The sequence below is a fragment of the Alexandromys fortis genome, unplaced genomic scaffold (genome assembly GCF_014885135.2).
Source record: "Alexandromys fortis isolate MF-2015 unplaced genomic scaffold, M_Fortis_MF-2015_v1.1 scaffold_18, whole genome shotgun sequence".
Taxonomy (NCBI): domain Eukaryota; kingdom Metazoa; phylum Chordata; class Mammalia; order Rodentia; family Cricetidae; genus Alexandromys; species Alexandromys fortis.
This window is the reverse complement of record NW_026067897.1, coordinates 10,224,647-10,243,156: the sequence shown is the minus strand read 5'-3', so window position 1 is coordinate 10,243,156 and position 18,510 is coordinate 10,224,647. Positions and strand designations below refer to the sequence as shown.

Below are 18,510 nucleotides of genomic sequence, written 5' to 3'. Positions count from 1 at the left end.
TTCATTAGGACTCGTGTATCCTGTGTCACAGGCTCGTCCGAGCATACTGTAATGCCAATTCACACTCCTTTGCCACAAAAACAGGAGCACCTTTATTGTAGGAATTGGGTTGTTGTAAAGGGGAGATGCTCAGTAAAGAGTTTTCAGTGAATGAAGGAAGGAACCAACAAATAACCAAGATAACCTGTTTCCAAACAGCATCCACCTTTGAGTGTATTAATCAGTGTGTAACAATGAATAGAAGCATATTCTTTTTGATCTTCTTTAATACAGAGATTTGAATGGCTTTAAGCCAATTCTGGATTGATTAAAAAAAAAACAACAATGCCATTGCTTTTCTATTCCAACAGGAAATATGGGATGTATAAAATCAAAAAGGAAAGACAATCTGAATGACGATGGAGTAGATTCGAAGACTCAACCAGTACGTAACACTGACCGAACTATTTATGTGAGAGATCCAACGTCCAATAAGCAGCAAAGGCCAGTAAGTAGAATAGTCTCAGGGGAGAGATCCCACCACAGGATCAGAGCATGGCTGTGCAATTAAAACCGCAATCTTGCATGCAAAGAAATCATATTGTTCACATAGACCCCGAATAAGTTTAATATGCCTCATAACTTAATCCTTTGAAGAATGCGTAGAGATTTTATGGATAATGAGTTGCATGTTTACCATAGAGAAAGGCATCTTTCATATTCCTATTGCAAAGACCCAGAATAGATTCAGGCCCGCATGACCGCAGGGCAGGTTAGCAATATCAGCTCCATGTTCTAGGGACAAGAGGATTTGCTGGGTTTAAACCAGAAGCTAAAACACAAGCTAGTGGGACATTGCATTTTATTCTATCTTGTCTTTTTGTCAACTGATTTAAAACAATACAAAGACTGTGGTTGTCACGATTTGTGATGGTTGAGTAAAAGGTTAAGAAAAGGTGCATCTAGCTTAGTCTCCAAACTTTACATGGCTGCCCACATTAAATACTTGACATGAGTGATGGGTCACCTGATGCATTTGGGAAAGAAGTGACGCCATATTTTAAAGCCTCGGGGAATTCAGAACCTGCAACAACTATAGCTAAATTTGCTTTACTTTGGAGCTTGTAACCTGGCATGTAGTCTTCCACTGGATGCCTGTATACCTCCCACACCCCGGTTTTTACAGACTGTTCTGGCATTTAAGATGAAAACAACTTATTCCGATTTAGCCCAAATGGCTTTATGACAGTTTGCCAGGCGTGGTGGTGTCTGCCTGCAATCACAGCACTTTGGCAGCAGAGGCAGGCAGCAGCCTGGTTCACGTAGCAAGTTCCAGGACGGTCAGGGCTATAGAGTGAAACCCTAACAAAACAAAAACAGAAGCAAAGAACAAAACAGAGCATTTGCTGTTTCTCCGGTTGTATCTATGTTTTTAAGAGACTTGGAAACATATTTATTTAGAAATAGATTGTCACTGTCCAGTCCTGCTGAGGACCGTTGCCTAGCCCGTCCCCATTATCTATATAACCTATCAGAACCAACTGTCATCAGTTAGACTGATTAGTCAAAGTTAGTTAAAGGGAAGTGGAGATGAATGGTGACTTCATTGCGTTGTTTTTTTACAAGATGTTTCTGGATAGACACTTTACCTACATATCATGTAAAACTGCATAGAGAGGGGCTGGAGAGATGGTTAAGAGCACCGGCTGCTCTTCCAGAGGACCTGAGTTCAGGTCCCATTGCCCATATGGTAGATCACAACCTTCTGGGCCTCTAGTTCCCGGACACAGGACACCTGTCCTGGCCTCTGCCAGCACCAGGCCTATACATGGTGCACAGATACTGGTGAAGGCAAAATACCTAAACTCATAAAAATAAATAAAAAACTTGAAAAAGATATAGAATAACTTGAAAAGATATAGGAAAAAATTATAGCATAGGAAATGTATACACATAAAATGTATAAGATTATTTAAAACATTAGTAATTTGGTGTTGGTGAATGTCTATCAATATACAATTTAAAAACACTTCATAAGTACAGATAGATATAGTTATATTCTTTTTTTTATAGTTATATTCTTAAATAAATGCGATTAATAGAAAAGTAAAAGGCACTGACATCATGGTAGTTTTCTTGTAGAATTCAAAGTTCTTATTAAAGGTTCTATTTATTTCCCTTAACAAATGCTAATTTTTGATTTTATAATTTTGTGATTGATTTTTATTGATTTTATGTGCTTTAAAACCCAAGGGTTTTTTTGTTTGTTTGTTTGTTGTTTCATTTTGGTCTGTTTGGTATGTTTATTTGTTCAGGTGTTTTTTATTTAGGAAATCAAGAAAGACTAGTTAAAAAAAAACCAAATATTCTGTGTAAAAAAGTTTACGAGTCAGTTGGAAATAAATAGTGAACATGCTTAAACCTTTCCGTTCCCTAATGCTTACCAGAAAACTTTTAAGTTCAGGTCTTCCGTGGCCACAGATGATCTCCCAAAGCTCCTTAGTTTGGCCTCATTCTATGACCCTAAGTAGGGCTCTCAGCCTTTGCCGTGTGAAAAATTACACGCACCCCATTGATTATAAAGTGCTCCGAAAGGAGAAGGGGGAACTGATGAAAGGCCAGCAACACTCATGGAAAACCTATCGAAGAGAAAACCTATTAAGAGAAACTCTGTTCTGGAGAGAGGTCACGGGGTCACAGGTCTGTGCTTTGGTCTTACAAAGTGGTCCAGAATGGGCTGGATGAGCTAGCATGACCTGGGAGGGTCGGTTAGTCCTTTAGAGTTCAGGGCCAGCCTAGGCAGCCAGCGGGACTCGCATGAAGACGGGCTTTAATGTCTTTTTAAACTAACCTCTCTGGCATTTGCAGATCAGCTTGCTGCTTTCGGATTCTTTAGTTTTTCATCTAATTGCTTCCTCTAAATCATACCAAATAGACTGTGATTCTTAATTATGCAAATCTGAGTGATTAAAACGGCAGTCTAAAACGTCTTTTAAGTCTCGAATGTTAATATGGGTCCCTGACTTCCTCCTCCTCCTGTCCTTTCCCCAATGAAGTGGAGATTTTACGGGCTATGCTCTCAGAGAAATTTCTATTCCCCTATAAACCTTTTGGTCCTGTTCCCTGAAATGACTCTCGAGGTAAAGCAGAGGAGATGGCTTGAAGTTCAGGCCCTGTCAGGAGGCCTTACACACCCCCAGCAGTGCTCTTGTGAAAAGGGATTGTTTTAGAAGGGACTGCACCCGTCCCTCTGTGCTACCAGGATCTGCTGGCCATGCACCCTGCTGCTGCCATAACTGGAGATGTCCCTGACCCCCAGACAGTCAGGGTCACACAAGAAAGCCTGACTCTGTTGGGCTTGTGTTTCTCTGTTAGTGACAGGGCCTGATCAGATGTTTAAATAAGTTCAGGAAACATGGAGATAGGCGGTGACACCTTCTCAAAGTTGTCGCTGTGATGTTTTGCTGTGCTGGCCCTACCTACTGTTTGGTTTCCATGGCTACTGCGCCTCCAGCCTTTAATTCTTGCTATGCAGAAAGTGGTCCATTTTACTCAGACCTCACCCAACAGTGAGTTTAAGGAATTCTTGTTTGCCTTCTGCAGAGGGGGCTGTAAGTCTAGAAACAGGCCGTGCATGGGGCAAACTGCCACCTCAAATATTAGAGTTCTGTTAAAAACAAGAGAAAGAATCACGGCAGGCTGGCATCTAATCCCATCTTGTGAAGCCCTACCCACTTGGTCTGTTGCCCCAGACCAAGGACTACCTGTCCAGAAAAAGCCCTGAAAATGACCGTATAAGTGGGGCCCTACAGAAGACGGGAGCCTTGCTCTGAGCCTTGCTGGCAACGGCATCACCCTATAAGATTTGTCTGTTTAGCTCTTCTTTCCCGCTTAACAACTGCGAATCTGAGCCTCACCTGTCACTGTTAGAAAATGATAAACAACACGCATGTGAGAAGGCTGAACGTGACTTTTTGTCCCTAACGAATACTCTTTCGTAGGTTTCAGAATCTCAACTTTTACCAGGACAAAGGTTTCAAACGAAAGGTATGTTTTCTTAACAATATGACTACTGTTTAGTTTGCTGTTGTGGGAAATATATGTCTATAAACATATCCCTCCTTGTTTTTTAAATGTGGAGTTCAGAGGCGGGAAATCCGCACTGCTGTGCGAGCCTCACACCCGCATCCATCAGAGAAGGGTTCCATGATCCACAATAGAACTCTATCATTAAACACTCAGGGTTCTCCTCTCCCTTCTGCTCCAGGCAGCCGCCATTATGCTTTTCGTCCCTCTGAATTTGATTGCTCTAGGTAGCCCACGTGGCTGGAAATATACAGCCCTTGTCATCTTGTGGCTGGCTCATTTAATTTAACGGAAAGTCTTCAAGGTTCATCTATGATACATTGTGTGTCAGAACTTCAATTCTTTTTTATTGAATATTATTCTATTGTATGTGCGGTACTTCAATTCTTTTTTATTGAATATTATTCTATTGTATGTGCGGGTCACATTTTGTTCATCCCACTGATGGACACTAGAGTAGCTTCCGCATTTGGGGACCCTGGTAGTGCTGTCATCGCCAGAGGTACATCCTTTCCTAATTAATTCCCAATTAATTAATTCCCTTGGTTTGGTGTATGCAGTCTGCAGTTCGTGTTATTGTAGGTAGGAAGCACACAGCCTTGTACCATGGCCCTTCTCCCCATCGTTTCCTCTCTTCCTGCGTGTTTATGCTGATAGGTTCTGAAAGGTCTCTGCTTATATCTTTTGTTCTTAGATCCAGAGGAGCAAGGGGACATTGTGGTAGCCTTGTACCCTTACGATGGCATCCACCCAGATGACTTGTCCTTCAAGAAAGGAGAAAAGATGAAAGTCCTGGAAGAGTAAGTGTGCCCAGGCCCTGGCAGCATCTTGGCCACGGCTCTTGTAGATGTCTCTTTTGCTTTCCTTAGGTGGCAGGAACAGAGCAAAAGGAACGTCCCTTTCAAGTGCGGCTGTGGGCGCCTCTGTCGTTTCTCCCGACTAGGATAGACGTTAGTTTCTTTCCTCACCAATGCACTCCCTAAGAAGTTTGGTTCCGTGTGGCATGCTACTTAAGATGGCCACTGTGGAGTTTGGGAGATAGCTCAGTTGTAATCTGAGTTAGTGCCCAGGACCCACCTTTGAAAAAGAAAAGGCTGGGCATGTTGGCACAGCCCTGGGGAGGTGGAAACAGGTGAATCCCTGAGGACTCTCTGGCCAGCCAGTCTAGAACACTGGCAAGTTCCAGGCCCGTGAGAGATAGGCAGCATCTGAAGAACGACAGCTGAGGCTCTGCTCTGGCATGTGCACACATGTACACATGTGATGCGTGCTAGCAAACACCAGTGCACCTGTACATTCTTAAATGCACACACAAACTTGAAAGGCCACTTTTCTTTGTTCTATTGCTTGGGTTTAGACAGGGCTCACGGGCTGGTCGGTGTGGTTTCCAAGGGTTTGCTAAGGACGTGGTGCCATAGCCACAGCCATGCTGGAAAGCCCTGCTCAGCTGCAGGCGCTTCTGCCCCGAAGCTGCGTGGATGTTTTGTTTCCTTGACCTATGCGTGTTGACTCACACATGCCTGACTCTGGTCAGGCCACAGGGCACAGGGCAGTGAGGAGGGAGAACAAGGAACTCTGAGCACTTCCTCTAACTTCCTTCTTGCACTGAATTTGCATGAAGCAGCGCCCTGACCCCGATCTGCCAAATGGGGGGAAGAAGGGAGGCTGCCTCACGGAAGATGAGGTTCCAGAGGGCTGTGCCAGAGCTTCAGCATAAACTTGTGTGTAAATGTGGCCCTTCCTTCTGACGGTTGCATGACCTTGAAAAGGCACTCAGTCTGTTCCTTTCAGCTTTGGAAGTTGGCAGGACACCACAGGATTGTGGTGAGTGTGTGTGTGTGGTGTGTGTGTGTACACAGTTGTCTCTGAGCATGTCAGGAATGGGTTCCAGGACCACTGGTATACACTAAAGCCCATGTGTTCTTGTCTTCGACACAAAAATAGCACACCCTCCACATACTTTATTGTAAAATATTTATTCTTTGAGAATTCCATGCACATATACAGTAAACATGATCATATTCACCCCCTCACTTCCTCCAGTATCCCCTGCATCCCACATGAACATCCCTTTCAGCCACATCTTCCTTCTTTCCGTCTCAGAAGCAAGTAAACCCATCAGTGCTGCCCACATGTGCATGAGGGTGGGACCATCTACCTGTGGCCACATCCCTGAAGACCTGTTCTCCCTTGCCAGGCAGCTATCCACTGCCAGGAGAGCTCGTCCACTACTACCCCCCCCCCAGTACATCAAACAACCTCTGGATGATGCCTCGTGTCTCCCACCGTGTGGTTGTGATTGTTATGAAAACAGCCTTATGTTGTACTTAAACAGGGAGGAAGAAGTCATAGACGTAAAAGTTTGCCTAGCGTGTGCAAGGCCCTAGGTTCAATACCCCTGCATGGAGAAATAAAAGCTTTCGGCCTCAAAGCTCCATCAGGGTACAGCTGACTGAATTTGAAGGTGGAGGAGGCACAGGCTGCCTGTGTGGATAAACAGTTCACAGGTACAGCTCACAGTTAGTTAGAATCGCCTTTTCCTCACAGACCGGGGTCTGGTCTGTCAGGGCGGGGCGGGGGGGCATTTGGAGAGGAACACAGAGGTTTTCAAGGACCACTTCCACCCCCCCACCCCTTTCTCTAGCTCAACAGCTGCTTCCGGGCCTGGCCCTTCCTCCTTCGCCTCCCTGTCGCCCTCTGGGTTAGTGTAATATCACGCGGTGTCGTGGTGATGAGGCCCACTCACCCTGGTTTGGTTTTGGTTTATTTTTGTTGTTTTTCTTTATTTTGTTTTATTTTATTTTTTGTTTATTATTATTATTATTATTTATTGTTTATTTTATTTTGTTGTTTTTCTTTATTCATGGCACCTATCTCTGGGGAAAGCGGATGGTTTTACAAACAAGCTTATAATACACGAATTCTAAGTCACTATTCCCTTGACTGATTGCTGCAGGAATCCTTAAGAACACATCTTAGCCATGTGGGGAAATGAGATTGTTTGGTTTCTACACAGCGGGCCATTTCCCCAACCCTTTCCTACGCAGCACCGAATCTATCGATCCACCCTCAAGTTGTAAGGATGCTTCTTTGTTTGTTTGTTTCTGTCGCTAAACATTCTCTCATATGAGAAGGAAAACATTTTCCCCTTGGATTCTGGGATTCTGGGGTTGCTTCCGCTTGCCCTCACTCTGAGAAACAAACACCATTAGGACAATTGCCTTTGCAGCTCATGGCTTCTGTTTCTGTTCCAGGCATGGGGAGTGGTGGAAAGCCAAGTCCCTTTCCACAAAGAGAGAAGGCTTCATCCCCAGCAACTACGTGGCCAAGGTCAACACCTTAGAGACGGAAGAGTGAGTCCTGGCACACGGCCACCCTGGTGTTTCTGAACGCTGTATTGCATTGCTTGTTTACCCGCTCACCACATTTTTTTTTTCCCTCCCTGCCACAACACCTATAAAATGTGGAAATATCTCCACAGGTGGTTCTTCAAGGACATAACCAGGAAGGATGCAGAACGGCAGCTTCTGGCACCAGGGAACAGCGCGGGAGCTTTTCTTATCAGAGAAAGCGAGACTTTAAAAGGTGGGTGAGTGGTGGGGGACTTCGGAGAAGACTGGGTAGGAACTCAGGGACTCTTCCTGGACGGGAGGCCTAGGGTGTTGTGCACGTTTAGGCAAAAGTGCTACTCCTGAGCTACAGCCCTAGCCCAGGGAATCGCTTTAAAAACCATTCCAAGATGAATAAAATGAAGAATATAGTAGGTTCTGGTATAAGACGGCTGGTTTGGTTTGGTTTTCTTGTTCTGTTTTGAGGCAGAGCCTCTCTATGTAGCCCCTGGCTTGCCTGCAAATCAATATGTAGACCAAGTGACCTCAAGCTCCAGAGATCCCTTGCCTCTGCCTCCCAGGTGCTGGGATTAAAGACCTAGGCCACACTTAGATGTTATTAATTTTAAATATATTATTATTGTTATTATTTATTCATGCGTGTTTAAGAGAGAGAGGGAGTACATGAAGTCTTTTTTCCTTGCCTAGCCATTGCGCAAACCCTTCCAAAGTGAAAATTTCACGTTTTGATAACAAATAATAAACTCAAGCGATAAATGTTAACAAATGAAACGCAGCCATAATTACGGCCAGGTCATAGCACACTTCCTGGTTTGCCGTGTTGTTATGAAAGTGAATCCTGAATGTCAAGAGGAAACTCAAAGTAACTTTTCTATTCATCTAAATGATTCCAGAAAACTGCGGTGAAGAAGGAAATGGCGTGGGGACTCCTGGTCTGGCAAACAAATGTTATTGTCATTTGTCAAGTCAGTCTCACTGTGCAGCCTTGGCCAGCCCGGAACTGGCCCAGGTTCACCTGCTTCTGCCTCCCACGTGCTTGGATTAAAATACCGCAACACCTGGCGGCAGGGCTTTCTATGACACGTTATAAACGTACCTAGTTTTTATTGTACGCTTTGCGGCAAAATGTTCCACAGTGTGGTATAACGTAGACCTCCTGAGTGACACACCGGCATGCCCTCCTCCTCACTTTTCCCCCACAGGCAGCTTCTCTCTGTCCGTCCGAGATTACGACCCCGTGCATGGCGATGTTATCAAGCACTACAAAATTAGAAGTCTGGACAACGGGGGCTATTACATCTCCCCACGGATCACGTTTCCCTGCATCAGTGACATGATTAAGCATTACCAAAGTAAGTAAACACCGAAGGCTGCGAGAGGAAGATTGTTTTTACAGTGATTGATATCGAGGGGCCGACGGCTATCTGTACGAAAACTTTTCTTTCCAGTAATGGTGGCTGATGCCCTACAGGTCGCTCTAACTCAGTATGTCGTTACTCCTTGACTTCCGATGAGCACGCGTTCTCATAAGCCTATCGTGAACTGAAATATTATAAGCTGGAGACGCATCTCATTTGCCTTTGTCTTCGGAACTCCCCAGCTTAATGTCGCCCTCAGCAAATTGGCTCAGTCACTTAAATTTCCCTACAGCTGGACAAAGTCTGCCGGTTTTATAACCTACATGGTTGCAAGCCGCCGAGCGCTAGGCCGGAGGTGGACACAGGTTGGTTGTGTAGGCACACTTTCGTCCTGGATAGAGTGGGCACCATTGAGTTGAGCACTGTAAGCAGGGCCGTCAGTACACCCAGAGTGAGAGGTCCCTGTGATGGCCCCTGTGTGGCCTTCTCCCCAGGGGTGAGCTGTTCGACAGCCAGTGCTCCCCTTCCTGTGCAGGAAAGTCTATATTATTTCTGCACAGTGCCTAATCTTAATGTGTGCAAATGTTTAAAGTAGGAGAGACGCAGCTCTGACACTGAGCGTACTGCATGTATGTAAGAGGGGCATCTGTCCACGGTAAGAGCGCACAGCCGAACGCTGAGGGATGTTTAAAGTAGCAAGTTTGCCTCGTGCCCAATACCGGTTTCTAGTCTTGTGAAGCTCACCTCTGTGGTCTTGGGTCTCTTTGTTGTGATTGACATCAGAGCTGTGGGAGCTGCTGTGGCTGCTTCCTGTTGCCTGCTCTAAGAAGCTTTATGAGAAAGCTCCTAAGTTGAGGCCCAGAAACACGGAGCAAAGGCAAGATGGAGAAAGCAAGGGGTGGGGCTTACAGCATCCTTCCTCCCTCTCTCATTCCAATACACGTTTGCTTCTGCTGAGATGTTGGGGGCTTGCAGTACCACGGCCCCATACTGGAGTGCAGGTAACATAGCTACCTTCCTGCTCATGGGCCACCGAGCTTATGAGGACTCAGGAGCCAGAATACATCTTTGTGTAACAGTCCATCACCGTCTTTGTTGCTTTTGTTTCTCTGTGGTGGCAGTGTTGATGAAAAAATGTTTCAAATTGTCTTCCAGTCATTTTGAAAGTTGTGATTATTCAAAAGTTACCCCCATCAGTATCTTATTTGGTGTTGCACTGGACATTTTTAAGAATAACAGCTGGTTCGAGGCTTCCTGTGCCGGCACTTCTAAAAGAGAAAGAATGCGTTGTACAGGTTCTGCATGACAGATGCAGCCAGTCAGGCTTCTGCACGGAGCATGTCTTGTTAGCATCCTCTGAACAACCCAGGGTTACAACATGGTGCTTACATTGCATTTGGTAATATAAGCAATACAAAAGATGATTTAAAATAAGGTATGCACATGCATTATTTATATAAGGCACTTGAGAATCTGAATTTTGGAATTTAAGGGAACCTTGGCACCCATCTATCTGCCATGGCTACATACTATATTGCTTATGTTTCTTCCTTCCTTTCCTTCTTTCTTTTTTTCTTTCTCTTCTTCCTTCTGCTTCTGCTTCTGCTTCTGCTTATATTTGTTTATTGTGTGTATGTGTTGGGGAATCCAGGTTTGAATCTAGGACATTAAACTTGGTAGCTGTTTTACCGACGGAGCCGTCTCACCAGCCCTGCACGCGTCCCCTAACGTGTGTTCCTCCTTTCGCTGTAGAGCAGTCCGACGGTCTGTGCAGAAGGTTGGAGAAGGCATGCATCAGCCCCAAACCGCAGAAGCCGTGGGATAAAGATGCCTGGGAGATCCCCCGGGAGTCTATTAAGTTGGTGAAAAAGCTCGGTGCAGGACAGTTTGGAGAAGTCTGGATGGGTGAGTGTTCAGCCAGTGTCCCACTCTGGAGAGGATGGCAAAGGGCTCAAGCCTCTGCCAGCCACTGAGCCAGGCAGTGTGCTGCTCAGAAACATCATTTCTTGCTTTCCTGTCGGTCTCAAGCCAAATTCGGGCCTGCAGGATCTGTCTGTTTTGGTCATTCCTTTGGTCTTTTCCAGGATAGGAGCGTGGGTGCTTACCCAGATGGTCTCTCCTCCATCAGTCTGTCATCCTCATAGTCTGGGCTACACTCAGGCTTAGGACCCCCCCCTCGCTTAACAGGAAGCCCCCAATTTATTCATCGTGGGGGCTCACCAACAAAAGACGCCCAAAGTCCCACCATTAATGTGTCCTTCCTTAGAGTCCAGGATTTGCCTCTCAGACAAAGAGGAAGTGCATCGAGATTTGAGCAGAGGCTTTCTGGGGAATTCTTTTTATTTATTTTTAATTTAAATCTTATTTTATATGCATGCGTATTTTGCCTATATATGTATATTTGCACAATTTTTATGCCTAGCACCACTGGAGGCTAGAAGAGGACATCGGATTCCCTGGTAATGGAGTCACAGAGGGTTGTGAGCCTCCCTGTGGATGCTGGGATTTGAACCCAGGTCCTCTTCAAGAACAGTAAGGGACATTAACTATGAGCTGTCTCTCCATCCCCCAGGGAATTCTTCTTGACTATTTTTCTCAAGTTTTCATGGAGTATAAACTAATTTATGATAAGATACATTTTTTTTAGAGTTTCTAAATATCACATTTTTTGTTTTGTTTTTTTTTTTTTTAAAAAAAAAAAAAAAAAAACAAGGATTTTTGCCTTGGCCAGGATAGCTTGGGAGGTTACACGTCTGCATCATTCTGTGCCAACTTTGTGTGGATGAAAAGAAAATCAATTTCTAGGTAGCAGAGGCGGCTAACCTTTGAACATATCACAGCCCTGGTGACAGTAATGGAGGAGCCCAGCCTGCAGCAGCCACAAAGTGTGGCATGGGGACCCGGAAGGAATGTGGGGTTTTCCCAGGCTCTGCTTTCTCCGCTGTGTACTTTGGCCTAATGGCACTCTCACGGCACAAGTCCTCAATATGCAAATACTGACCCGGCTGCAATTAATTGATACTGCAGTGTGAGTTTGAACTCGGAATATTTACACAGCTCCTGCAGACTACAGTCACGTGGCGCTCTCTGCCTTCCTCGTTGGCTGTCTCAGAACCTTTGGAACTGGGCCTGCTTGTTCGCTCTAAGCTCAGTCTCTTACCCCGGCTGCCTGTGTTGCGATACCAGCTCTGTTTCCTCCTCTTGAAAGAAAGTAACCTGACCTTAGCTGACAAAGTTAATGCTGCTAGCAGAGCAATTCAGCGGCCATCAGTCACATAGGGCATGATCCACTCCAGGCTAGCTGCACGCATTTTTATCACCCCAATAACAACAGCCATTACACCCATCCACACCCCTGTTTACTGTTGGTACACTGCTGGTAAGAACATTCATATACAAAATATCATATGAACACATTTTCATTTCTCTTATTTACTAGGGCTATTTACAGGTTACTCTATTTTGAACTCTTTTAGAACCTACAAAACCAGTTTTTAAAAAGTCTTGCCATCTTCCTTTTTCCTGCCTGAGGTGTTTGTATGTATTTGTCTTTCCAGAGTCACAGAACAGGACAAGAATGGTTGAATGTACGCTGTGTAACGCTCACGCCAATTCTTCCCTGTTCGCTCTCGTGTGTGAATGCATGTGCACATTTTGTTGTTGAGGCACTTAGAGTACTCGCCTGTGCTGACTCTTTGCTCCTAACCTTAGCACCTACAGCCCCCTACAGATGCACCAGAGCCCTTTTGACGGTTTTTCAATGCCTGGGAACACATAATTGCACTTAATACATCTTCAACTTCCTGCCTATTGGAAAAATCCCTGTGTCTTAGCTTCATCCTTTAAGAGATGCATATCCTATAAAAACACAGGGCCGTGGTCTTGTCGCCCTAGATTTGGATTTGTTCCCAGGCGTCTTGTAGTGTGGCTCACCTGTCCGTTGTGTGTGGCACCCAAGCATCAGACAGTGCTGTGTTCCTGGTACCGTCAGGTTGCACTAAAGCCCTTTAAGGAAAAGTTCTTCCCTACAGTTTGAAAACATCTACTGCCAGATTACATATTAAATACAAAAGAGAGTCATGAGTCCCCACAGAAATATTTGGTGAGTTCCCTTAAATCAAAGAGAACAGCAGCAAGCCTGGGACCAGCTGCAGTGACCTCACAGACATACATAATCTAAAAACTGTATTTTCATAGACTTTCTCAGTTTTAACCTTAAAGCCAATGTGAAAGGAATGCAGTTCGGTTTTCCTGTGCATATTTGCTGGCTGAGGGATTGACATCTGTCCTCGAGAAGACTGTAGGGCAGTTCAGCTATACTGTGTTTTTCCTGGACTGGACTCATTCTCCCCAAAGTTTAAAGTTCCCTTCCATCCTCCTCAGGTTCAGCTGTGGAACAAAACAAAACAAAACAACAAAAGAATCAAGGCTTAGAACTAGATGCTGAGGGATATCCACACCCACTAGCAAACCGAATACTCTCAAATCCAGTTCGTGGCTTAGGTGGATTGTGTGTTTGGGGCTTACATTTCGATTCATACTATCTAAAAGGCTGTCGTGGTTGCTGTGATGCCTATGAGGATTAGAAAGGCCCATCTGCTTTGGGTCGCACAGATGTCAGGGCAGACGTGACGAGAGCTGCCTTGCTTCAAGTCATCCTTCTACCCTAACAAGGAACAATGTGCCCTCAAATGCATACACCACAGCTCGTGTTCACCCAGTGGCACTTGGTCTTGCTCCCATGCTTTGCCTACAGTGTACAGTGATGCCGTGATCCAGCATGAGGTCACCTTCAGGGATGCAACTGCTGGATCTTGTTTGTTTGTTTGTTCGTTCGAAGATTGGTATTTTATTTACGTATATGCATGTGTGACCGAGGTGGAAGGCCATGTTCACGTGTGTGGCTGCCGGTGGAGGGAGGAGAGGGCGTCAGCCTCTGGAGCTGGAGTTACAGGTGGTAGTGACCCATCCAATGTGGGTGCTGAGGAACCGAACTCAGGTCCTCTGAAGGAGCAGCAGGTACACTTAACCAGTGAGTCATCTCTAGCCCCCAGCTGGTGGCTTCTATGATGCCCTGACTTGTAAAGTTTTAACATTTCCATACTTTGGAAACCTTGAAGTGGAAGCATCGATTTACATCCCCACTGACAGTGTGCCAGGGTCCAGGTCCCAAATGTCCGTCCGCTGCTAGCTGTCTTTTGTTCCGGGAGCTTTGATAGGTTCCTGTGGTAGTGTTCTAAGGGAGGTGAGGCCTGTGGTTTTGATTTGCATTTCCGTGTAGGTGAGCAATGTTGAGCATCTTCTCATGTGCACACTGGGCATTTCTGTGTCTCAGCTAGAGAAACGTGCACTCAGGTCTGTTCCAGTTTCCTCTTTAGTTGGCAAGTGTGGTGGCACACTCCTTTAATCCCAGCCCCTGAGAGGCAGGAGCAGGCAGATCTCTGTGAGTTCAAGGCTGATCTGGTCTACATAGTGATTTCTAGGCTGGTGATACATAGCATGACCCTGTCTCAAAAATCATTATCGAATCCTTTAAAAGAGATAGTCAGGATGAGCTGTCAGAAGTCGGGTTGTAACAGACCCTGCCTAGTAGGACTGTGTCCTGATTGAAAGAAGCAATGCAGGAAAATATTACATACCTAATGATATATACACACAATCCTACAGCACTGTGAAAAAAAACTATAGAGGACAGAATGACTAGGGTGTGTTTCTTTTTTGTTTTTGTTTTTTTTTTAAACATTTTTTTTTTGGTCATTGGCATGCATGTAGAATTATAAGAAAGAACACAGATGGGGCTCAGAGGGTAAAGGTCATTGTCTGCTCTTCTAGAGGACTTGGATTCAATTGCTAGCATCCCACAGCAGCTCTTAGCTGTCAGGAACCCCAGCTCCAGGGGATCTGATGCCTTGTACTGGCCTCCTTGGGCACCAACCACGACTCAAGTACAGACAGATATACAGGAAAAAGACTTAGACTCATAAAATAAAATAAAAAGAAATGCCAAAGTAAAATAGCAATGTACTTAAGAAACAAGTTCAGGGGCTGGGGAGATGGCTCAGTGGTTAAGAGCATTGCCTGCTCTTCCAAAGGTCCTGAGTTCAATTCCCGGCAACCACATGGTGGCTCACAACCATCTGTAATGAGGTCTGGTGCAGACATACACACAGACAGAATATCGTATACATAATTAATAAATAAATAAATAAATAAGAAACAAGTTCAATTTGAAATGAAAGGAAGGAAGGATAGGAAGAAAAAAAGGGAGGGATGGAGGGAACAGTGAAAGCATTTGCCTCCCAAAAGCCTGAACAGAAATGTTCGGGCAAGTGCTCTAGAATCCCCGCAGTCATGAGAAGGAAGCAGAGGACTTTAACTTTGAGGCCAGTCAGGGCTACAAAGCAAAACCGTCTCAAAAATGAAAGTACAACCAACCCGAACTTTCACCAAGAAATTAATGTATAAGCAAAACCTGTTATATCTCTAGAGTAGAAACTGGTGATAATGGGAATGAAAAGCTGGTGCGCACCATGGCGTGGATGCCCTTGGAAGGAGCTGGTCACGGGGGCACCAGAACAGGCAAAGCCTACTGAGTCTGAAATTAGTGCCTGATTGAAAGACTGTGCGATCTCATTGGGGCTTAATGGGAGTGTTTCCAATTGTTTATGGTGATAACGGCCCAACTGTAATGTACTGTATGCTTGAAATGGACAAATAGTGTGACCGGTGAGTTTTGTTTCAACAAAGCTGGCATATATGTGAAATAAATGATACAGTGAGCTTCCAGGTACCACTTTCCACCCCCATAGTAACATCTCACAGAATTCTAGTAAAATATCACTACTAAGATAGTGGCATCAATAGTTCCATTCATTCATTCATTCACTCATTCGTCTGTGAGACAGAGTTTTGCTACGTATCTTTGGCTTGTCCAGAACTCACTAGGAGCCCAGGCTGACCTAGCAATCTCACTCCTAGCCCTCCGGGGTGCTAGGAGCCACCGGGGAGCCTACTTGTTTTAAGTCATGCTTCCACGGCTGGGAGGGAGTGGAAAGGAAATGGAAACGGTGGAAGAACAAAAACAGAAACTTTGAGCAGAAGTCCGAGTATGGCTGCTGGTCAGGAATCTCTCTGGCTCCTGGCAGATTTCATCCTGCTGAACTTCAGCAGGGGGCTCTGGGAGCAAAGCCAAAAGAAAATTAGCAGCGAGTATCGAGCTAGTGGTACCGACTAGGCAGCAGTCGGGGTGGGGGGGCTGCCTCACTCCTGTGTGCACTGCTAGGCTGACTGTAAAGCCCGGATTTAGTTGTTTGCGTTTGTTTTTGGTTATCGTTGTTGTAGTTGCTTTAAGGTTTATCTTTTGTTGTTTACGTGTATGAATGTTTATGAGTGTGCCTGGTACGTAGGAAGATCAGAAGAGGGCGTTGGATCCCCAGAACAGGAGCTGATATGGTTGTGAACGGCTGTATGAATGCTGAGAACGGAACCCAGGTCCTCTGGAAGGGCAGCCGGTGCTAACTATTTAGCACCCCCTCCCCTCCCCACCTCACCTCCATCACCGTCCCAGAATTCAATTTTTAATCCTCAAGGAATGTGTGAGCTGGTTTTCCACAAGGGTATGAAACACGAGGAAGAGATTGTTAGCTGTGACCTACCCTGTGCAGAGAGACCGCTATGGGGATGAAAGAGAAAGGTGTCTCTGACTCAAGCTGTTTCCTCGTGTTCGTGTGACCCCGTTGCTCCTGCCTTGGTGTCTTATTTCCTCTGCGTATTGCATATTGTTAATATTCCAGAGATCTAACTGGACAGCGAGGACAAGGAGGAAGTTCCTACTGACAGCATAGTCTTGGGGAAGCTTTGTTTGAGGTTTTGCTTGATATACAGTCTTTGGTTTTCGAGACAGGGTCTCTGTGTAGCCCTGGCTGTCCTGAAACTCTGTAGACCAAAGTGGCTTCAAACTCGTAGAAAAGATCCACTTGCCTCTGCCTCTCAAGTGCTGGGATCAAAGGCTGTGCCACCACCCCCAGCTGCCTTTGTATTGTTTTGTTTTGTAGGGGGGGGGGATTGTTGTTGTTTCCAGACAGGGTTTCTCTGTATAGGCCTGGTTGTCCAGGAACTTGCTCTGTAGACCAGAAGATCACTGAGATCTGCCTGCCTCTGCTTCCCGAGGGCTGGCATTAAAGACGTGCACACCACCAACCAACCGTTTTGTTGCTGTTTGTTTTTTAAGGTTGATTTGCCTTTATTTTTTTATGAGTGTTTGCCTACATTTATGTATGTTCACTGTGTGCATACCATAAAAAAGCTTCTATCCCCTGGAGTTGGAATTATAGGTGGTTGTGAGCGACCATGTGGGTACTGATAGCTGAACTCAGGCCTCTCTGCAAAAGCAGCCAGTGCTCTTAACTGGGGAGCCACCTCTCACCCTGATACATTCTTACTTTTATTTAGAGGAATCTTAGTTAAAACTTAATCACAGCCAGCTTCTCAAACAAATAATCTACTTTTTTGGTTTCCTTTTAAGCAGCTCTCCGTCCCATGGTATGTGTATCTCTTAGCAAGCCTGCCATGGCTAGAACTGGAACTCCCTCAAGCTGTTGTTTTCTTTGCCTGTGACAAAGTGTCACTCCACGAGGAGTCCTTTATTACCTGATTTAAAGAAAAAAATCTATCCATGACAGCAACACAAATTTCTGTGACTAGGTTAATGGAACCCTCAAATGATTGTTTTTTGGGGGATCTGCTGCTCGTCTGGAGCTGTTTGCTTGCTGTTGATTCCGAATTCCTTCTCTCCTGTGTCTTTAGCAGCCGCATCATTTCCTGATGACTCTTGCCCTGTCTCTGGAAGCAGATTTTCATCATTTCAAAGGATGTAAACATTTCCAGGCTCCATTGTTTTCATGATGATGAGGGGGAGTGGCTTGTTCTTTAACTTTGATTCTAGGTGCCATGAGCAAGTCCCCAGAAAAGCTACTGCGGGCATAGTCAGGAGTAATGACAGAGTCCCACAGAGGAAACTGTCAGACCCTAGAGTCCTCTTGTCCCTTCATAATCATGGCCTTGCCTGCCCCAGGGACAGCTGCTGTTCTGACCTTCTCCCCATGGTGCTGCAGGTGGAGCTAGGGGCCGTAGTCTGGTATGTAGAGTACAGCATGAACCAAACAATATAGTCCAGCTTCGTCTGCATTTACAGATGGGTCGTGCTGAATGCAGGCTCTTATGTTTTGCCCCTTTTATTCGGCATCTTAAATTAATTCATCCATGTTTAGGGATGTCATAACATGTCATGCATCTTTGTTGCTATATAGTGCTGTTTGTATGTATATGAAAAGCCTATAGAGTTTAATCCATTCATATCAACATTGACTGGTGAGAATCGGAGTTTGTTCCGGGTTGTGGCTACTGTGAACACTGTGCTCTGTGATGCAAGCATGCATGGATTTTTCTAGGAGGAATGGATTTTTTTGGGTCACACGGTGCAGTCAGGCCTCCATGTCTGTGGAGTCAACCTATCTTGGGTGGAAAACATTTGGGGAAGGTGCTGCACTTACACTGAACAGGTACATATTCTTTTCTATGTACATAAACAATACAGTCTAACAACTATGCCCATGGCATTTGCATTTTGCTATCAAGTTATCTAGAGGTGATTAAACATATCTGTGAGAACATGCACAGGTTAGATGCAAATACTGTGCCATTTTGCCTGATAGGCATCCTTGGATTTTGGTATGCTC

General features: G+C 45.2%; 1 protein-coding gene across 2 annotated transcripts in view; it reads left to right on the top strand.

Annotated features, from left to right (window-relative positions):
* Lyn (LYN proto-oncogene, Src family tyrosine kinase) overlaps nucleotides 1–18,510 on the top strand; it is a 103,117-nt gene that overhangs the window by 47,725 nt on the left and 36,882 nt on the right. Inside the window, exons 2-8 of one of the 2 annotated variants that reach the window (XM_050165374.1) lie at nucleotides 351–424; nucleotides 3,981–4,026; nucleotides 4,760–4,865; nucleotides 7,320–7,418; nucleotides 7,547–7,650; nucleotides 8,618–8,767; nucleotides 10,526–10,678. In XM_050165374.1, the coding sequence (XP_050021331.1) occupies nucleotides 356–424; nucleotides 3,981–4,026; nucleotides 4,760–4,865; nucleotides 7,320–7,418; nucleotides 7,547–7,650; nucleotides 8,618–8,767; nucleotides 10,526–10,678 (727 nt within the window). In that variant the 5' untranslated portion in view covers nucleotides 351–355. Of the gene's footprint in view, nucleotides 1–350; nucleotides 488–3,980; nucleotides 4,027–4,759; nucleotides 4,866–7,319; nucleotides 7,419–7,546; nucleotides 7,651–8,617; nucleotides 8,768–10,525; nucleotides 10,679–18,510 lie in introns of both variants that reach the window. The other variant, XM_050165364.1, reaches the window with a different exon arrangement.